Below are 19,902 nucleotides of genomic sequence, written 5' to 3'. Positions count from 1 at the left end.
GTCCCAGGAAAGACGGGCTCCCGCGGAGCAGACTCGCTCCACGCAGGCAGAGGCGCGAAGGCGGCGGGCCCGCCGCACGCTCGGTGGCCGAGAGGGGGGGCCGCCAGGGCCCGCCGCGCCGCCGGAGCAGGGGCGCACCGCGCATGCTCGGTGAGCGGAGGCGGGGCGCCCACTGCGCGTGCGCTACCTCCTCCCCCCTCCCCTCCCCCGGCCGGGCGGCTGCAGTGCGCCTGCGTGGCTCGGCGCGGCGCGCGGCGGGGGGCGTGGCGTGCCGCCGCGGGGGCGGGGCCGGCGCCTGGGGCGGGGAGCCGGAGCCTGCGCGGTTGCCAGGGTGACGGGGATACAACATGGCGCCCTGAGGGCTGGGCCGGCAGGCGTTCGGCGGTCGGGAGGGGGCCCGGCCGCTCTCTCGCTCACCCCGAGACCTGCAGGCGAGCGCAGGATGAACAGTAAGGGGGTGCGGGGGAAAGCAGCGGGCCCTGCGCGGTGCGGAGGCGGCGGGCAGAGGGCCCTTCCTCAGGGGCGGCAGTGGGCCCGGGAGCCTCTGAGGAGGCCGCCCGTCACCGGCGACCCTGGCCCCAGGGGAGCGCGGACCAGGGCCGAGCGCGGAGCACCCGGGCTGAGGTGGTCGTGGGTGCTTTTGTAGTCCCTGGAAACTGCCGTCACTGCAGCCCGTTGCCAGCTCCTAGATCTCCCTACCGAGACCGCACATGTACATGCTGCTCTCTCTCTGCATGCTAGTCCTCCTCTGCTGATAAATCTTTCTCCCACTCCTGTGAAGCAGTAGCCTGTCTGTCTTCTGTTCTCTCTAAGTACTTTCTCCGAAATTGCTAAGTTTTCTCCTTTGTTCTGCAAGCCTTTCCTTCCATTACTTAGCATCCTTCTTCGGTCATCTCATGTCACATCCTACACATTTGGCACGTTTCTGAATGCAATAATTATGTGCCATGGCCTTGTCACTGTGGCTGAAGCATAACTTCTTGTTGCTGTCTTCATTTTTTTTTTTTTGGTTATTTGTCTCTTTCCACGTGCATAAATGTCGTATTTAAATGCCATGGCTTTTTCTTCCTCAGCATCTCCGCATCTTCGCAACAAAGTATCTGCTTTAAGGTTTTATAGTATTCTATTGTAGTGCTATCTTTTCTGTCATTTTGCATTGTATTCTTTAATTCCAAATGATGATTGATTTTCTGTGCTCTCTAGTTACAGTAATACAGGTGTAGTCTTTGAATTCCATCACTTGCCCATAATTTTAACTTACACTGTTCTTAATTTCCTGGGTCCTGTAGCTTCTTGCACATTAAACTGTCCTATTGAATGATTACCTCTCTGCCATTTTCATGATCGCTTTTCTGGTCTTAGACTAGTTCAGATTGCTGCAGCTTGTTCCTCCTAACCTTTATCTGCCTTTCTGCTAGCTGTTCTAAGCCTGGACATCTGTGCTGAAACAGAGGGGAGGGAAGGAAGAGGTTAGGTAATATCTAGCTTGTTATAGATGCCATGAAAGAACTGCAAACCAGTGATTAGGTCTTCTTTATTCTTTAATGTTATATGCAAGTGTAATTAAAACACTGCTTATTTAATTTAATCCTCAAAGCTTTCAGTCTTAAAATGCTGATAAAATTTTTAACACTTCTGTCAGTCTTCATCTTTTAGTACCACAAATTCGGGTAAACTAACTGGTAATTAGTTTTCTTTTGTAAGTTTCATAGCTTAAAATCCACACGCTTTGACCTGACTCTTCTCTTTCAAGTGTGTGTTTGAAGTCTGTTGTTTTGGTAGGGTTTTTTTGCCACCTGGTCACTTTCAAAGGTACAGTTATGTGGTACCGAAGTGCATTTTTAAGAATCTCCAGAAATCTTGGCTTGTGGACACAAATTCAAAATTTGTATTAAATTGTTAGTACATTTGAAGTCTAAATTTTGTTTCTTCTTATTCTATATAAACTTTTATGCTGTTATTCTTTCAATGTCTGAGTTCCTTTCAGCTTCTCCTTAAATGATAACTAACTTGTCACATGATGATTCTCATTTTCTCCCTAGGAGAAAAGCTATCTCATCTTCAGTGACCTGTTCTATTGAGAGTTTACAGGTTGATTTATGCATCAGAGACATCTAAAATAATGTAATTTTCATTCCTGATTCTGCACTTTATTCCATCAATTGGAATTATTCAGGTCTTTGTTCTCTTTCTTTTCACTGGATGGCTCTCTCTCTCTTAAGTGCCAAGTTAAAGCCTCACTTGTTTGTTATGTGTGGGATTCTTATTTTGTATATATAGCACTCTATTGTAAAAAATTAGAATAACAAACCTTACATGCTTACATGAAAAAAATCTTTAGTGCTGTAAGAATGTTTTAAAGTGTGTAAAGAATTAGCTCTTTTTACACTATTAGAACTCCTTGGTTTAAAATTTTTTAAAAAATCAAATTCTTTTGAGCCTTCCACTGTCATATGGACTTTTCTTGTAGGAGCAAAATACATGTATAGAAGAAAATTCAAACAGAAGTTTATATAAACATATACTATCTGACTTCTTTATATATCTAAAAATATTTTCAATAAATTCGTACAGTAATGCTTTCCCTGTGTTTCTCTGCCCAAGTACATTAACACCTATGGCTGGTATACCATAGATATTAAGATCTTATTTTCAGATCATATGATTTGAATTTCTTTTTTTATGCCAGAGAATCAATTGCTTGAATTTAAGAAAAGAAAAATATGGGATTGCCATTTATTAGCATCAAAGAGTAGCTCAACAAATAGCTAATTTTTTTTGTATCTGCCTCCAATATTTTTTGCCACAGGCTCTGACATTATATGAACATATAATGTAGCCAGTGTGTATCTGACTGTTTGGAGAGTATCACTTGCTACCAGAAAAGTCTGTTGACACTTTTTCTTTGGAATTCTGTAAGAGTGGGATTGAAGTATTCCAAATTTCCTATCTCCATCTTATATTTAGCTATTTAGATGGCAAATTAAAACTTAAGGTGGGGGTAGAGAGCACAGTGCAAAGTGTGATTTCTGCTGACAAAGCATGTTACTTGCTCAGTCAGCTGCTTGGTGAACACTGAAGGCTAGGGATCACCTTGCTTAAAGCACTAATTGACCAGTTATCAAATAATAGCCACGTGAGTTAAACAGTTTCATGGTCTCTTCCCTATTTTGGAGTCTCTGTTAGAGATTGCCTCCTTTACCCATAATGATTTTCAAATTCTGTTTCTGCTTTTAAAATAGTTCTACGTGTAAATTGTCTATATGGAATGTATTAGATGGTGTCATTGATTTTAACTTACCCTGCTTTTTCCTATTTTTCAAATTTAGATGGCCTAATTAGTTAGTTTATGATCCAGCATGATGGATAATGATCAGAAAACCTAAGCAGCAGGTGATAAAAACGTGACTGACAATTCTCAGAGAAGTGCTGCTACTGTATTGGAGAAAGAGGGATTTGCAAGGGGAAGGTTTCTACTAATTACAATATAAGCATTTGGATCACAAGGAAAGGAAAGCCTTTTTTTTTCTTTTTTTTTTTTTTACCAGGAGTAAGTGTGAAAGTTGGGGAGGAGAAAAGAGAAGACGACAACACAAATTGATTGCTAGTTGGAAGACAGCATTAGAATGTCCCTGCCTAAGTAACTTTTCCTCCGCAAAATTTCTTGGCAGGCTTTCTCCACTGTGAGGCTGTATTTATACTTGAAGTTAAACATATCTGGAAGTCTTCTTGGACACAAAGAGCAACTGGCATGAAATGGCCCACATCTATGCTAATAAATTCTCTTATCTTCCAAAACAAGGCAGTAGGACAGAATCTGCTCGAGGAATGACCTTAGAAGGAGCCCTCACATCAGGCTGAGAAGGTGCCTAGGAGAGCGGTGGTTGTCACAGGCCAAATCCATGCCAGGGTCTGTTGTCACAGTAACTAATACAGACAACTACACTTCATTGTATTTACTGCTATCGGCATAGCTTAAGACTCCTACAGTCATTCTGATTCCCATAAAGGGTTGAATATGATAAAAGAGGTTTCCTGCTCTGCCTCCCTCAAAATGACTGGGTTTGGATCTTTCTTAAATAGTAAGACTGTGTCAAAAGCAACAGCAGCATAAAGCTAACCAGAATTGGTTTTTGCTCAGATGAAATTACTGGAAGAATTATCAAGGATAGAATCTGTAGGTGCTAAAAATAAAAGGAAACAGGAGGACAAAGTGGGTGAAGACAAGCAGGCAGTGGGATTGGTAAGGAACAGTTAATCACAAAGCTGAAGGAGAATAAAGGAGGAAAGAAAAGAAACGTCAATTCTGAAGTAAATTAGGAAAAGACTCAGAAATGTATATAAATACAGCTTTCTTCATAACCCTTATGTTATCTGCTTTTTCTCTTAAAATTCTGCAGAACTAAATTGACTGATTTTCACATCCTTTTGTTTGGTGCACTTCATTATTAAAGCCAAGCATTATTTTTGCCCTGGTGCAAAACTCATATCTGAATTTAATATAGGAATAAAGCTTTAAAATCAGCAACTGCTTTACTTAAAAAAAAAAAACAAAAACCAACCCCCCCCCAAAAAAATGCATCCCAAAACAAAACAGAGAAAAAAAAATAAATCCCACCAAAACAACCAGAAAACCCATGTTGGAACAATGACAAGATACACTTGCTTTTCAAGATCATTTTATGTTTCCAGTACAATGTAAATAAAGGGGTTTTTTTTTGGTGAAAGAAGCAAAGAATAAGTTCAGGTGTAAGTTGCTAATGTGCTGCAGCAGAAAAAAGGTATGAAGTGCTGTGTGCAGAGGCATCATGTCTCTGAGCAAGGAGGTAGTAGTTTATTGTCTAAGATTGAATTACTGTATTTTACTTTCAGAAATATAGATTTCTGTAATATGTGCAGCAAAACTTCATTTGCTGTTATTCATTATATTTTCTCTCAAATAACTTATGTGTTAACAAAACCCACTTCTCTTTAGAAGTTTTCCATTAGAATTTAACAAATCAAGTTGGATTAATATGCAGTCTTCGTAACAATTTCTATTTTAAACATACTGAAATGGTATATTTTTGGTTTTAGAATATAAACCAGTTGGTAAGATAGGAGAGGGAACATTTTCTGATGTTCTGAAGACACTTGAGTCTTAGGGATGGAAAGTACTATGCATGTAAACACATGAAGCAACGTTTTGAAAGGTATGCAAAATTAATCATCGTTCTACAGAAAATCTTATTTAAATTCAGTGGGGAAATGTGAAATTAAGACTAAGTGACGTTTTTTGAATACACATGTATTAAAAAGGTTTGTATGTAGTACAGAAAGGGAACTTTGCTGCTGATTATGCAGGGCCTTCCTGTTCGGCATTGGGGTTATTTCCTTGAGTACTCTCATTGATGTCATCCACTGTACTAAATGCTGCCTGGCCACTGGGTCGAGGGTGAAATGAGAAGAATGAGGACTAAATAGTTGATTTCTGCTTTTCCAAATGCACTGAATATACTTGTGCTGTTCTTATTTTTGCTGTAAATAATAATAGGAGGAAATGTGTCTGTCTTCCCCCCCCCTAGACAATACTTTTTTCCGTCTTACTTTAAATACTGTTTTAATGCAACTTAAAAACACTGTATTTATCCTTAGTCCATGTATAGCATTAGTTCTACTTCAAATTTGCATTTATATTTAATTACATCTATCGGCAAGATGCTACTTGGTCACAAAATAGGTGCTTTTTATCGGTTAGGAAAATAGAGGAGAGGGCTGTGTGGAAGTAGACATAGACTTGACATTCTCCTCCAAATATATAAGTGCCAAACAATGCCTTTTGGGTCACTGACTGTGTATTGTCAGTTAAATATATTAATTTCGTAGTGAAATCAGTGGGAGTGGCACATTTGTACATACGAAGTAAAATGGGACATTTCGCTCTTAGGTGAGATTTCACAATGTAACTCAAAGACTAAGGAAAAGTGAAGCTCTGAAAAAATTACTGTAAGTTTAAAAAAAAGAGAGAGACAACTCAAATATCTTCAAGAAATGTGGCTTTTGATTCTCTATTGTGTTGTTAAAGAACTGTTGGTCCATTTACACATGACCTACAACTGACCAAATTGTCCATTTTGATTTATGATCAAAAGAGTATTTAAAGTAACTTAACTACATCAAGGGCAGATGGTAAACAATTCAGTGGTAGGGTGTAGGGCGTAACAAGCAGACTCTTTTTTCATGTAGCATGTTTAAAACATCTTTTAGGCCTTTAACCCTTTGATAAATTGACTGACAAATTCTTTTGATGAACTCTTTTAGCAACAGATAACAGTGTTTTAAACAGAACCTGCCCACACAAGGTATTTCTCCTAGTTTCAAATTGGAAAATACTATTTTGGTGTTTCGCTTGAAGTCAGGCTGTGAAAAGGCATATGTGTCCTGTTCCGATCCATTAAATAGTGTGCAAAGCCATTTGTTTCCTGCTTTCTCCCCAGAGTTGCTGTAGCATGTAGTTTTGTTAACATAACAATTAAACAACAGTTCAATAGTGTCTATTTTACATGTAAGAGGTTACCAAATATAATTTTAAATGTTAAATTTGGCAAGGCTAGATTGCCACTTTCAGCATCATGCCGAATGTATGCTACACCAGCGCAGAATAAACAGGATCATACACGCTATTATGCAGCACAAAATTCCTCCCAGATAGCTCCTTGGCATGGTAACTGATGTCTGGAGCACAATACCTTGCTACTTATCTTGTTTGGGTAAGTCCAGCTACTCCAGACTGCAAGAAGGAATAAAGCCATTCTCCTGTTTACTGATTTGCTCTATAAAGAAACAAGGCAGGCAAACAGTTTATCAGGTCCTGCATTTGAAACTTCAGTTACAGACTAAAGTGGAGTAGATTCTCACAGTCTTATGGCAGGGAAGAAAGACAATTATAATGCAATCCCTGATTGCAAGTGGGTCCTTCCTCTTTTCTTTTTAATTCAACTTTAGTGTGGAACAAGTAAATAATCTGAGAGAAATACAAGCGCTAAGGAGGCTGAGTCTGCATCTTAATATCCTTCTGTTACATTAAGTCGTTTTGTAAGTATGGTGCATTCATTTCTTTCTTCCTTATTCCTTTATTTGAATGCTATTGAGTAACTTTTGGGTCTAGAGGCAACCTGTAGGCACTTAGCCAACTTTTTATTCCAACAGAAAAACAACTAATTTGTCAAATTCTGAAGTCTTCATGCCTTTTTTGTTAAGAAAATCTGATGTAGCTCTCACTTTCTCTGGCTCTTTTGCAGCAGACCAAAAATATTTCAACATCAGTATTAAAATTATAGACTAGATATATTTTAAGCATAGCTAAACTTCATATCATAATATGTAATACTTGCTGGTGATGTCAACCCATGTCCCATATCCAGTGAGTGCTTTAACTGCACAACATCATGTCTACTGGAGACAGTATTTTGGTAAGGCACACTCAGAGCTCATCTGCTGGAATAGGCTCTGGTACTTCAAGGATCTTGGTTTGACTTGTCAGTTTGAACTAGGGATCCAAGCAAACTATTTGGCAGTATCATTTCATAGGCAACTTTACAGACAACCCTTTGCAAATAATAGAAGTTTAGACCTCTGAATTAGGCAGCAGCTGAGCTATGAATTTGGAAAGAGATCAATCAGTGATGAAGTTGGGTTCATTAGCCTCGTTAGATACTTAAGTGTCTTTTGGGGACATGTTCTGTCTCACAAAGGGATCACATTTTACAACAGCATTTACTCCATTACTGTGTGCTACACTTCATCACTATGCAACAGCAGACATATACTTCATTATTCAAATACTCGACACAAAACTTGTTGACTGCTCTGAAATACTTTTTTCTTGCTCTTCAGGCTGTCTTATTCCTCTGCTCAAGGCTCTGGTTCTATAATGTTATTGACAGGCCCGTTTTCTACGAATATATGGAAAGCCGGTAATGATGTCAGCAGCTTAGCTTTCTGGAATTCTCAGCTTCAGCTGCTGTGTTGTTAACAAAGTGTAATCCAGATGGCCAGCCAGCTCGCCTAGCTCTTTCGCAGTCTGTCTGCAAACTGAATTGCAGATTGTACCCTCAACCTTTTGCTGTCTGGGTTAATGGAACATTGCAGAGGGGAGGTACTTAATGCAATTATCTTCTAAGAAAAACTGAAGACCTAAAGGCGTCTGCCTCTGCAGGGCAGTGAAATGGAAAATAAAGTGTCAGATGTATTATCATGTCGTGATAGTACTTAAAACAGCTGTTGTCAGCAAAACACAGATGCCAGTCAGATACTCATTTCTATGCAATAGAACACTACTGGTGACCTAACTAGAAAGTATTTTCATATATGGCGTAACGGCTTTCCGATCTTCTATTGTAAGAAAGTATCAGTTAATTTACTGGAAATTTCTTGATACTGAACAGTGTGATATGCCCAGAAAACGTGCCTTCAAATAACTTAACAGAGTAAATCAGTTAACTTTTGCAACACTTTGGATAGTATAAACTAGAAATATGATACCTCAGACCCTAAGCTGAAAAAGTTCTATGAGAAAGTATCAATTAAACATGAAAATATCCATTTGAATATTTGTTAAACTAAGTACTTTTTTCTGTGCTGTGTAGAAATCAAAATTTCTAGCTTAAAGTCTCCTTACTTGTTTCTTCAGTGATAAAAAAGCTGTCTCCTTTCACTGATATGTGAACTTATGGACATGAATATTTATGAGCTGATAAAAGGTATGTAGCATATGCTTAAGAAACACACAAACCCTTCTTGTATAGATCACAAAGTGGAATTAATTATTTTTCAATGGGTTGTTCACCATTACATATTATAAAATTCATAGGGAAATTTTGTGCCATACTGCTTTACACTTTCTTTCCAGTGCAGTAAACCCACTTGTTTAAGGCATGGATGCATGCAGAAGATTTCTGATGAGTCAGGTCAATGGCCATCTCTTTCTACAGTCAAACTTTACAACAACCTTGACTGCAAAGCACAAAATAATTGCTTTATGTAACAAAAAGTACAACTTAAATAGGTTCTTTGTAATGATATAACAAGAAAATTATTCCCATTTGTTTCAAAAACTATTGAATCAATGAATAATGATTTTCAGTTTTTTTATCTAGTAAAAATGCCTTTTACCAAGTTTTCTCTGTAAAATAACATTGTTCCCTGAAACCTCCTATATTTAAAAATTCTGGAGCTGTTTGTTGAAGCAGATGGGAGACCATAAAGCTTAAGGAAGAATTCCTACAAATAAGTTTAGAAGAAAAGCTGATTTAAAACCAGATCTCATACAGACACCAAAGGAGTTGGATACAGCAAATGAACGGGCACTTACTTATAAGTCAATATTAAAAGCGGATTTTTTTCTGAATAATTAAAAATTTGTAATGTCTTAACAGGTGGGGGATTAATTTAAATAACTGAGCATGCAACTGTCATTCAGTGTAATAGAACAGATAAAAGACTTGCTCCCAAACATTACATTAATGACACTGAGTATTCAGATCTCTAACAAAAGGAGTAACCCTGTTCCTGACCTAGATAAGAATTTGAGGATAAAATACAGTTGTTTGCTGATCACTGAAGCAGACATGAACATTTGCTGGTTTTAATAAGACATTTTATTTTTCCAGGGCAAATTTGTTAAATTGTAAAGTCAGAGTAATAGCATATAGGAAGGAGTCTTCATTGGATAGTAAGTTAGTCCAGTGCATTAAAAACAATCCCGCATCTTTTCCTTCCAGGAAAGATACTGTACTTCAGTTATGAAAAATCAGAATGTTTAGGTTTGTTCTTTAACTGCCTTTTTTTTTTTAACCTCAGAGTATTTGCTTTCATTTGGTTACAGTTCTCAGTGTTTCTGTCATTCTTTTCATGTGAAAAAGTCTGCTATATTAAGCATTGTGTACAGATGGAAATTAGTCTAATAGTTTTAGTATGTTGTGCTATGGGTTTTTGTATTTTAAAATACAGTTTTTATCAAATTCAGGTTTTCTGTAAGAAGATTGTTTTCCTGCCACTTAGTTTTAAAAACCTCCTTTTTTATGGCATGGTGAATCAGTTCAAAATGAAATCTGTGTTCAATTGTAATCTGAAATGCTGCAGTTAGGAGTTATCTAAACATTCATCTGGGTCCACCTGATCATCTGTGAATTGCTGGTTCTTCTTTATGGTCTGGATTTTGTGTCTGGACTGTGTTTCCCATGATACAATGTCTTTTTCTCACCTTGTACAAGGTGGTGGCACATGGGGTGGAGCTTGTCAAATCATAGAATAAAATGGGAACAACAGATTCCTATGGAGATTATCATAAATAAAACAAAAAGTATTTTGATATTTTGAAATATTAAAGTATTTAATTTGTGTCAAGTATTTTGCATTTTTCAGCAATTAATTTTGGAGTTTCAAAGTAGACGTGTCGATACCACAATTTCCTGTGGGGCACAAATAGTTGTTTGTTTTCTCCCCCAAACAGCTCTGCTTGTGGCTTATTCCACAGTCAAGAAATGTAACATGTGGCAGTCATTTCAAACAATAAATATGGCAAAAATTCCAAGTACATAATTAAATTGGAAAATTAATCTTAGTTCTGAGCCAGAACACTTATTGACTGACTATATCTAGATAACAATGGCAAGTAGAAGGAGATCCTTTTGGATTTTCAGCGTTGTGATTTGAAGGAGTGCATTACTAATTTGTAGAACAATTAAACTGTGTTCATTAGCGATGCTCTGTCACAAAACACTTTGCAGAGTGTACAAAAGGAGTTACATTTCAGATGATTTGTAGCCTTTTGTAAATTTCTACAGTGTATAGTAATACAAATTCTTGTCATTTTCTGACTATGAATCTTGCAAAATTAAGTTTAATATAGGTGCAAAACAACGTAAAAAAGCTTTAAGTTAGAAAAATTTAGAGGCACGCATGGTTTGTATGAAATTTTGTAATGAAGAAAAACTTGAAGCAGGGGTTGACTGAAAATTAATTTCTAACTTAACAAGGTGTATGGAGACACTTCTGTAGTTAGAAGAACAGTTCACTGTAATACTGCTAATGTAGAAAGTTGATTTTCTTTTTTCCTTTAATAAACTGACAGGTTTGTGTTATTTCAATCAAGACAAGGCTATTTGTCTTTACACTAAGTCATAATACTCTTGCTATTCATTTATAATGGTATCACAAGTCATTTAATAACTGAAAAACAGTCTTGCCTTTTGTTTAATTGGGAACAGTTTGGTCATTTGAAGTGATGGAAAAAATATGGCTCAGAGAGAGGTGGGGAAGATGCCTCAAGCGAAAAAATTGTAGCCTCAAGTGCTGCTGCCTTATGATTTGCTTCATCATTACTTCCAGCTAAGGTTTCTCTAGTGATAAATTGGGAAGTAGAAGAGCATCTGCTCCAGATTTTACTAGTGACCTGTAATGAAAAAACAATTGTGCATGACTTCTTTTTATGAAGGCCTGATTTTTTTAAATACTGCTAATAATCTGAGTTGGTTTGAATTGCAGTTGGTTAGCTGCATTTTAGAAAATCTTTTCCACTATAAATGACAAAAATCCTGATGTTGAAAACACCATTTATGTCTACTGGGGCAATACTACTACAATTCCCAGTGTAAATGGTACTCTGTTTCAAGTGCTTTGTTATCTAATCCTGCACAGTGGATTATGTGGCGGACTGGAGGAGCGCTGGCATCAGCTGGGAACACGAGTCCTGCTAGCTGCTAGGACTTGCAGCAACTCAATGAGTTAGTGTCCTGATAATCTCCCTCCTCCTCCCCAGCCAATTACTCATACTACTGTCATCAGGCAGATCAGTACCTGCTTTGTTTTTCAAAAATGTGATCATTTCTGCCTCCGTTGATGACATTGCAGCATTACATAAAGGCATTACAGCAAGATTAAAAGGCCTTTGGAGCCTATAAAAGAAAAAAGCTGAGTAGTTACTGAATGGCTCTGAAAAATAGATAAATGTTATAGCTGTCATTGCGCAATGGCAATAGCAAGCTAAACTCCATAGGTTAAACTTTAATTTGCAAGTCAGCTGTGTATCACAGTCATTTAAGTGTTGCAGTAATTTGAGGTGACTGATACGGATCCTGAACCTTAAGGACAGTTACTTTGTTTAGAGAGGAAATTAGATGTTTACAAGTGAAATATTGCAGTTCTGTTAGAACTTGGGGAAACAGATACTGCAAGAAAAGCATGCAGTAAAAGCTAAGGCAGATTACAGACTGTTGAAATGACGGTTGTTAGCTGAGCTATTCTGGTGCATACTGAAATCAAAATTGTCTGAAGCTGAGTGGAAAATGGATTACAAAGCTAGCTATAAATGACCGAAATAGTATAATTGAAAAAGGTAGTATCAATGCACTATTGGAAGCTGAAGAGCAATTTTTTTTTTTTATATTCTGTTGTTTGCTAAAAGGGACTTGCACAACTTGAAATTTAATTCTAGGAAGGAGAAAGCCATTACCTGAAAAAGAAATTAAGAACTGCATGTACCAGTTATGCAAATCTCTTCATTACATACATAGGTAAGGGACCTGGTTCAGCAACAGCTTTACAGTAAATGTATGACACATTTGTTTCAGGGCCATCTCTAAGCAGAGACATACAATTGTCTGGGGCAGCAGACTGCTGCAGGGAGAAAAAAGGCCATTGCCCGGAGGCGTCTTTGGCTATAGCAGAGCCCTGGCAGGCAGCAGGCCAGCATCCCAAAGGAGCGCTGGTACCTGCTGCGGGAAGCCCTCCGGGGAGGGGCTGGTGGCCCTTGCAATCCTTTGCTAACCCTGGAGAGAGCAAAAGCAGAAAGCCTGGCCTCCCCTTCCTGGACTTGCCCTTTCCCCATTCCCATACCTCTAGCAGTTGTCTCGCCATGGTGGCAAAATTCAGGGTTTTTTTACTGTGCTGTTGATAAGTTTGAAAAAAGTGTTAGTTTCTGTAAGTATTTTTTTTACAAGTAACTGGAAAAACTGATAATGTTTATCTTTTTACTGAACTCTTCTCTGGTGCATTTATATTGGTACAGAAATGGGATATTTCACAGAGATGTGAAACCAGAAAACATATTAATAAAAGTAATTCATGCTTATGTGAGAATATTTAACTGAAAGTGAAGTATATCAGGATTTTTCTCTTTACTCTGGTAAGGTAATGCTTCTTCATGAATAAAAGCACAGCTTTTAAAAAATATATAGACAGTTACTTCTAATACCATATTCCTGATCTAGAGGAATGTACAAGCAAGTTTGTTATTGACTAAAACCTGGAATGAATCAGATGCATTACAGCCTGCATGTGTTCCAATCTAAAAATCTGTTCTTTATCCTCTGTTAATTTATATTTTCCTTTCTGTGTTAACCTAGAAACACGCTATAGGGTTCAGTTCTGCAGCCCTTTCTACATTCAATTCCTACGTTTAGTGGAAGTCATTCATACAAAAGAGAGCAGAAGGTATTAGCTTTCAGAAGATTTCTTCGTTGAAATCTGTTCTCCTGACAGTTGCAGAATGTTATTTTGCTAATGTCTGAAAAGCAAGGATTTCAAAATTCAGTTTATGAAATTTTATTTTCTGGAGATAATTTTTTCTTTTAAGTCTTAGAAGTGTACAGGAGAAGCCATTACAAAGAGAAGCCACATCCACCTATTATAGCACTGCTAAACACAAGAACTCTAAGGAAATAACTTAATCCAGATGTCCTATTTAGCAGTCTTCCCTTCAGTAATAGTCCAAATGCTTTTCAATTAACTCTTAGCTCTTTCTTTTAATGATGTACAAAACAGTATTTGCACATATCATGGGACACAGATATCTTCAAGCCTGGAGCTACTTGCTATTTAACTGCAGTTGTACTGCTGTAATACTACCCCTGGGATTTCTGAAAGTTTATTCTTAAAGTAATCTGTGATTTCTTTGATGATGACTACTTCACACGTTTAAGGAAAATCTTTGCTTGAATATTTCAGTTTTTCTAATTTGTCCTTTATTTATTTTTGCAGCAGAATAGTCTGAAGTTAGGAGATTTTGGATCTTGTAGGAGTATCTATTCTAAGCAGCCACATACAGAATATATCTCTACACGCTGGTACCGAGCACCTGAATGCTTACTTAGAAATGGCTACCATAGTTAAAAAATTGGTATGTGGAGTGCTGGCTGTGTTTTCTATGAAATCACAAGGTACAGTGTTGAATGGAAGGTCTTGCTTATTATTAATCAAGAAAATCAAAGGTCAATAACTCAAATAAGGAGCATATGGTATGGGAAATACGATCTTTCTTTCCATGGTTTTGTGGAAGCTGCTTCTGTGATTAGTCTGCAGGGTTCATGAGGCAGTAATCCTGTCTTGTCTGGCACTCCCCTCACCCTGTGGCAGGTTAGTAATAAAGCAGTGGGATGTTCAAGAGAACACAGTACCAACAAATATTGTTTACAAGTAAAATAATGTTTTTGAACAGTTGGTTGTTTTGTTGGGTTTTGGGGTTTTTTTTTCCCATTGGCTTCATATTTGAGTGTGGTAAAAATGTGTTTTCTCTGCTTTATCTCTGAATAGAGTATGGGTCATTTCCTGTCATGAGCATCACTAACTATCCTCAATCTTGTTAATACACTTGATGTTAAAATTTTTCCCTCTTTTTTTTGACTTGCTATTCTGCAAAACCAGAGGAGATTAGAGAAGACACTCCCTCTGATTTACTACTTTGATTTATAATATAGTGTGTAAGACCTTTGTGCCAGGACCTTATGTCCTGGAATATTTTAAAGTCTGATGAAGGAAGAGTTCAGGAAAATCCGGATTAAATTCCTTTAAGCTTTTTGATGATGATGAAATTATAACTCAAAAAATTCATCACTGGTCTTCAAGAAAAATGGAAAAATAACCACCATGAGTATTTCTCCAATATCTTTGTGCCCTAGCAACAGCAGTAGTTCTTCTTTATTCTCCTCCCACACTGCTGTCTGATATGCAACCAGGAGTGATAACATTTGCTTTGCTTCTTTTCTCCTCCTCCACATGGCAAGTGCAGCTGCTGCCATCACCATCACATTAAATGACAACCCGTATGCTTTGCCTGCTAACTTGTAGAAACAGTTCTACTTCGGTCAGAAAACTGTTAACAGAAAAATCCCAAATGTGGCCATTCTCTTGCAAAGTAAATTGGGACCAACAGCTTTAAAAACGCTGTATTTTTCCATTTCAATTTCAATCAGGTGGGCTTTGAAGTTTGGCAAGAAAATTACATGCTGCAAATGTAAGTTTTCTTAGGGCAAAAAACCTTACAGACACTTCCTCATAATTTTAGCTTAATGTAACAAATTTCATTCTTTGCAACCACTGCCCATTTTCAGAGACCTGATAGATGTGTTCCGAGAGAAATGAGGGATGTTTATTGGAAATTACCGAATTAAAAATGATACAGCCTTGCCAAGCTAAAGGAGGTTATGGACAGGTTTGTTTCTTTTTAAGTGCATCTTGCAGTTTTTGCTGTTGAACATTTGTGTAAGCCTTTATGCTTTACGCCATATTGTCTAAGAATTTTTAGTCTTTTACTCAGCCATGCTTATCTTTGAAATATTGCTCTCCCTCTTTCTGTTCCTTATAAATCATGGTTCCTGGATTACATTTTTTGTGGATTGCACAGTTGTTCTTCCCTAAGTTACAGCTTTACATTTAGCGACAGCACATTTTTGTAGTTCACACAAAAGCTGCTCCAAACTGCTCATCTTGATATAGCTGCACAACATGAATCAGATCTCTTTTCTCTCCTTCCTCTACTCAAAGCTTTATAAAGACATTCAGAGAAGTGTGCAGCCGGCTGTCTGATTGAATTTGCAAACAGTTAAAAGAAGTTTCTCCCTTCTACAAAGAGGGTTGAATGTATTGCTTTCAAGAATCATGTGGTGCTACTGAAGTGTTTCTTAAATTATAAGCCCAAGTAAATGCTCTGCTAACATGGAAAAAGGCAACGTGCAAGAAACAAATGTTAGTGGACCTAACTTGTTCAGTCAGATTGCTCTATTGATAACAGTGTTTTCAAGGACTTTATGCAAGTTTTATATTAACTGAAGATCAAGCTCAGGAATGCAGTTCAAATTACCATCTTTCCAGTATCGCTGATTGCAAAGAACCTGTGTGTTAGGAATGGAATGTTTCTTATAAATATTTATTTCTATGTGCATGCACAACAAGAGGGACTGCTTGACTCTGCTGTCTTAAAATGAGGAAAACACATTGTCTTCTGGGATCTGCTACTTCACTAGGAGAAAACACAATCCTGTATCCATTGCCTTTCACCTGGAGCGATGTTATCTTCATGTATTTTACCTCAAACCTGTGAGGAGAGGGCAACTACAGGTTTCTGTTTAATAACCCAATCTGCTCTTTCCATCCAAACATGCAGTTGTATGAATCTGCTCCTCACATGTTATTCTTCAGTTGTTGGTTGATATTAAACTGTCCACAGATGAATAATTCTAAAATGTATCTTCCTTGTAAATTAATTTTTTTTTAATGGAAGCAGCAGCTATGCCATTTAAACAATTTTAATTGTGTCTTCCCTAGTGCTAATACCGTCTCTTACCTTGCAGTTTTCAGCCTCTCTTTCCTGGATCTAATGAGTCGGACCCAATTTCAAAAATCCATGATGTTATAGGCATTCCTGCTAACAAAACTCTTAACAAGTTCAAGCAGTAAGTATGCACTCCCATAGTTACTAATCTCACTGTTTAAATATCCACAATATAACTGTACAGCTGTGTGCAATTTCTGCTTGGGGAACCACCACAAAAATCTAATACTGTTATGACGGCTGCTGACCGAAGAGCAGTGTCTTCTGTCCCTATCCCCAGAGATAGTCACGCATTCACGATCCTTGTAGGCAGAGCAGAGGAAACCTGAGCCATCAGTCTCAGGAAAGCCTGAGAATCAATCTTATTTGGCCTTTTATTTCCATAGTATCTTTAAGGCCGATGACATAACGTGTTAGGAAAGAAAACATTTTTTTTCCAGGTATTACTTACTTGTCCCTAATAAATGATTACCTAAATCAGATGAGAATAATTTTTTTCAGTAAACTGTAATTCTCTCTGAACATGCATGAATAACTGTTTGTTCTTAACTTGCTTAATACAGGTCAAGAATTGCGAGTTTTGATTTCCCCTTTAAAAAAGGAAACCTCCTCTTGTGCATAGTTTGTCTCCCAAAGGCTTCTCTCTCCTTTATGCAATGATAAAATATGATCCTTATGAGAGAATTGCTGTCCATCAAGCATTACAGCACCCTTATTTTCAAGAACTCTGGCAAGTGCCTTCAAATCACGTCAGTCTGGAAGACTAAAATTAAAAAGTGGGGGGAGAGCGCTGTGTGCTTATTATTTAAAGTGGACTGAAATGAAGTTTGCTTACAGTGCTAGCACTTAGCTTGCAATACAATGAACATAATTCATTCAACATAAACCTTTGCATTGAGTCAAACTTCACCTAAAGCACAACTGCTGGTTTTCTCTTCTTTTTTTCTTTTTTCACCAAACTTCTCAGGGCACAAGCTTTGTCCATGCACAAAAAATTAAAATTACTAGGAAATACAGCAGGGCAAGTACCTCTGCATTTGTTGCAAATTTCAAAGGAAAGTCAAAGACAGGTAATATCTAAGTGGCAGAATTGTCAGCCCATTTAGAGAAAGTAATTTGTGACACTGAGCTTGTTAGCTAGAAACAAATGTTTTACTTAAGCTGATTACTTGGGTTTATTAAGTCTGCCTAAACACTGATCTTCACTGGGTCTGATGCAGTTCCACCCCCCACAAGCCATGAAAATCATGAGTTAGAATTTAGAAGCTGTGACACCACATAATCCCTTCAGTAGACAGCTGTAGTAGCTGCTATTACTTAGAGGGTCAGTTCCACTTTTTCTTTAAGTATCTTCATCCTCTTCTTTTGCTGTTTGCCTTTGAGTGAAAAAGTTGTACAGATGAAGTTGTAGCAGAGACAGAAAGCATGCTTTTGCCTTTTCAGCCCTTCAGTCTATATTTTGAACAAATAACATTTTTTTTTTTAATCCTTAATTATCCTGTATTTAGATGATATCTGGGAAAATCCTAAACTTATATTTGACACTGGAAATTGAAAAAATTAAAATCTGATTAAAAATTCTGGCCAACTAAAACTTTGTTTATAGTCAAGCTATGTGAAAAATACTCAACATGTTCACTCTTAAGAGTGTTATATCAGCAAGGTGAGATAGAAGTACCTCAAATACAGGTTTTTCTCAAAAAAACCAAATTATGGTAGCAAAAAAAAATTATAAATTATTTTTTGCTGTGCATTTAACCTTGAAAGTATGAATTCTCCTTCCATAGGAGCAGCTACTTTTTCCACCAGTTTAGTTCTGGGGTTCATCAGTGTGGGCTTTGTAAGAAGTTCCTTCAGGAGAAATTGCAAGAAACATCAAGTGAGGTGGTAATTTTTAAAAGAGAATTAGCTGAAGTAGTATTTGACTGGTTTTTTTTATTATTATTATTTGGATTTTCTCTTTTAATGTTATTCCTTGTGATGTTTTCAGAAAGAAATTGAATCTTGTTTATTTATTTTAAAAGCATTCTCTTAGGGAAGTCCAGGAAAAAAACAAAACAACATGGACCTCTTTGTGGAGAATTACCAAAATTAAATCTTTCTGGAGTAGCGAAATTGACTTCCTGTCCTATTCGTTCATTGCTTTCCCTTTTCCAGGCACCTAAGGAAAGTGGTGAAACCCCTGTGTTACAGTCTGTTAGATTTATTGGATCAAATATTGGGGTATCAACTCTAACTTGCTCATTAAAGTGTAATAGTAAAATGTGTTTTACAGAGAATGTTTCAAACTTCTGTTGTTTCCTCAACAGTGTGAGAAACAGAAGGCGCTTAAGTCTTCCCCAAAACATTTCCACTTACCTGCTATTGAACGAAGAGGAGGTCACTGACCACCTTGTAAAGTATTTGGAGTGTGAGGAAAAGCACGACTATGCGGTGCGAGAGCCGACCATACTTCCGTTGTTAGAGATCTAACAAGAACGGCAGTGCCTTATTTTGTGTTTCTCTGACAATTTGTAGGAAAACCCCACAAGGTTATAGAGGCTGCTTACCTCCCATTTTGGTATTCTGTTCCTGAAGGGTTTCAATATTCAACTAAATTGTTCTGGCAATGCTTAGAGAGCACTCTGTATTGAACTTTCTAAGTATTTTTGACTCTTAGAACCTGATGGCGGAGGAGGTTGGTTAAAAATAACATGAAAGGATTCTTTGAGCTTCACTATTAGGAATGAAATGTTATCTACAAAATACAAGTTTTCATATTATATTATAATTGACAGCTAACCTTTGTATATTTTTTAGATGTAAAAAATTTTTATTTTTCAGTCAACTCTGGAAAGTATTCACCTCCTGTATTCAATAAGTTCAACCTCAAGTTTTACTGAGAATGTGCAGATTATGCGATCATATGAGATACTTGATTTTAATGCAGTTTCTGTAACTGCTGAATACTTTTATATAACTATAATCTAGCTAAAAGCTAAAGCAACTTCTTATCTGATTCAAAAGCAAATAAAATTTAGTCGTAGTTTTCTTCAAGCCATTGATTTTAATATTAATCAAGAGTTTTAACAGTGACTGATATTGCAGCTAGTTGCTTAAAAGAGCAGTCAAGGCATGTATCTTATGTTTCAGAAATTTTGCAGGCAGATCATTAGTAACAACTTAATATAATGTTACTGTTTCCTAGTGCTATAAAAGGTAAGAGTTATATCTTACTTGGAAAGAGTAGTTATTGCGATTTGATACCATTGATTTTAAAACTGCCGAGATCTCCTAAAAATTTGCAACGATTTGCAATCCTTAAATTTGGTGAT

The 19,902-nt window shown here is 37.3% G+C and overlaps 1 protein-coding gene across 1 annotated transcript; it reads left to right on the top strand.

Annotated features, from left to right (window-relative positions):
* The first annotated feature begins 442 nt into the window (after window positions 1-442).
* MOK (MOK protein kinase) lies at window positions 443-19,120 on the top strand. Its single transcript, XM_075712696.1, is given in 16 exon segments — window positions 443-449; window positions 5,077-5,132; window positions 5,134-5,192; window positions 6,985-7,074; window positions 8,672-8,682; window positions 8,685-8,741; window positions 12,476-12,554; window positions 13,049-13,097; window positions 14,020-14,198; window positions 16,608-16,709; window positions 17,152-17,189; window positions 17,192-17,318; window positions 17,556-17,658; window positions 18,613-18,644; window positions 18,646-18,851; window positions 18,854-19,120. Coding segments are annotated over 16 exon segments (1,317 nt in total). The 3' UTR covers window positions 18,976-19,120.
* The last annotated feature ends 782 nt before the right edge of the window (window positions 19,121-19,902 follow it).

This window comes from Pelecanus crispus, chromosome 6, assembly GCF_030463565.1.
Source record: "Pelecanus crispus isolate bPelCri1 chromosome 6, bPelCri1.pri, whole genome shotgun sequence".
In the NCBI taxonomy this organism is placed as follows: Eukaryota; Metazoa; Chordata; class Aves; order Pelecaniformes; family Pelecanidae; genus Pelecanus; species Pelecanus crispus.
The sequence above is the reverse complement of the archived record's forward strand: the minus strand, read 5'-3'. Positions and strand labels throughout refer to the sequence as shown.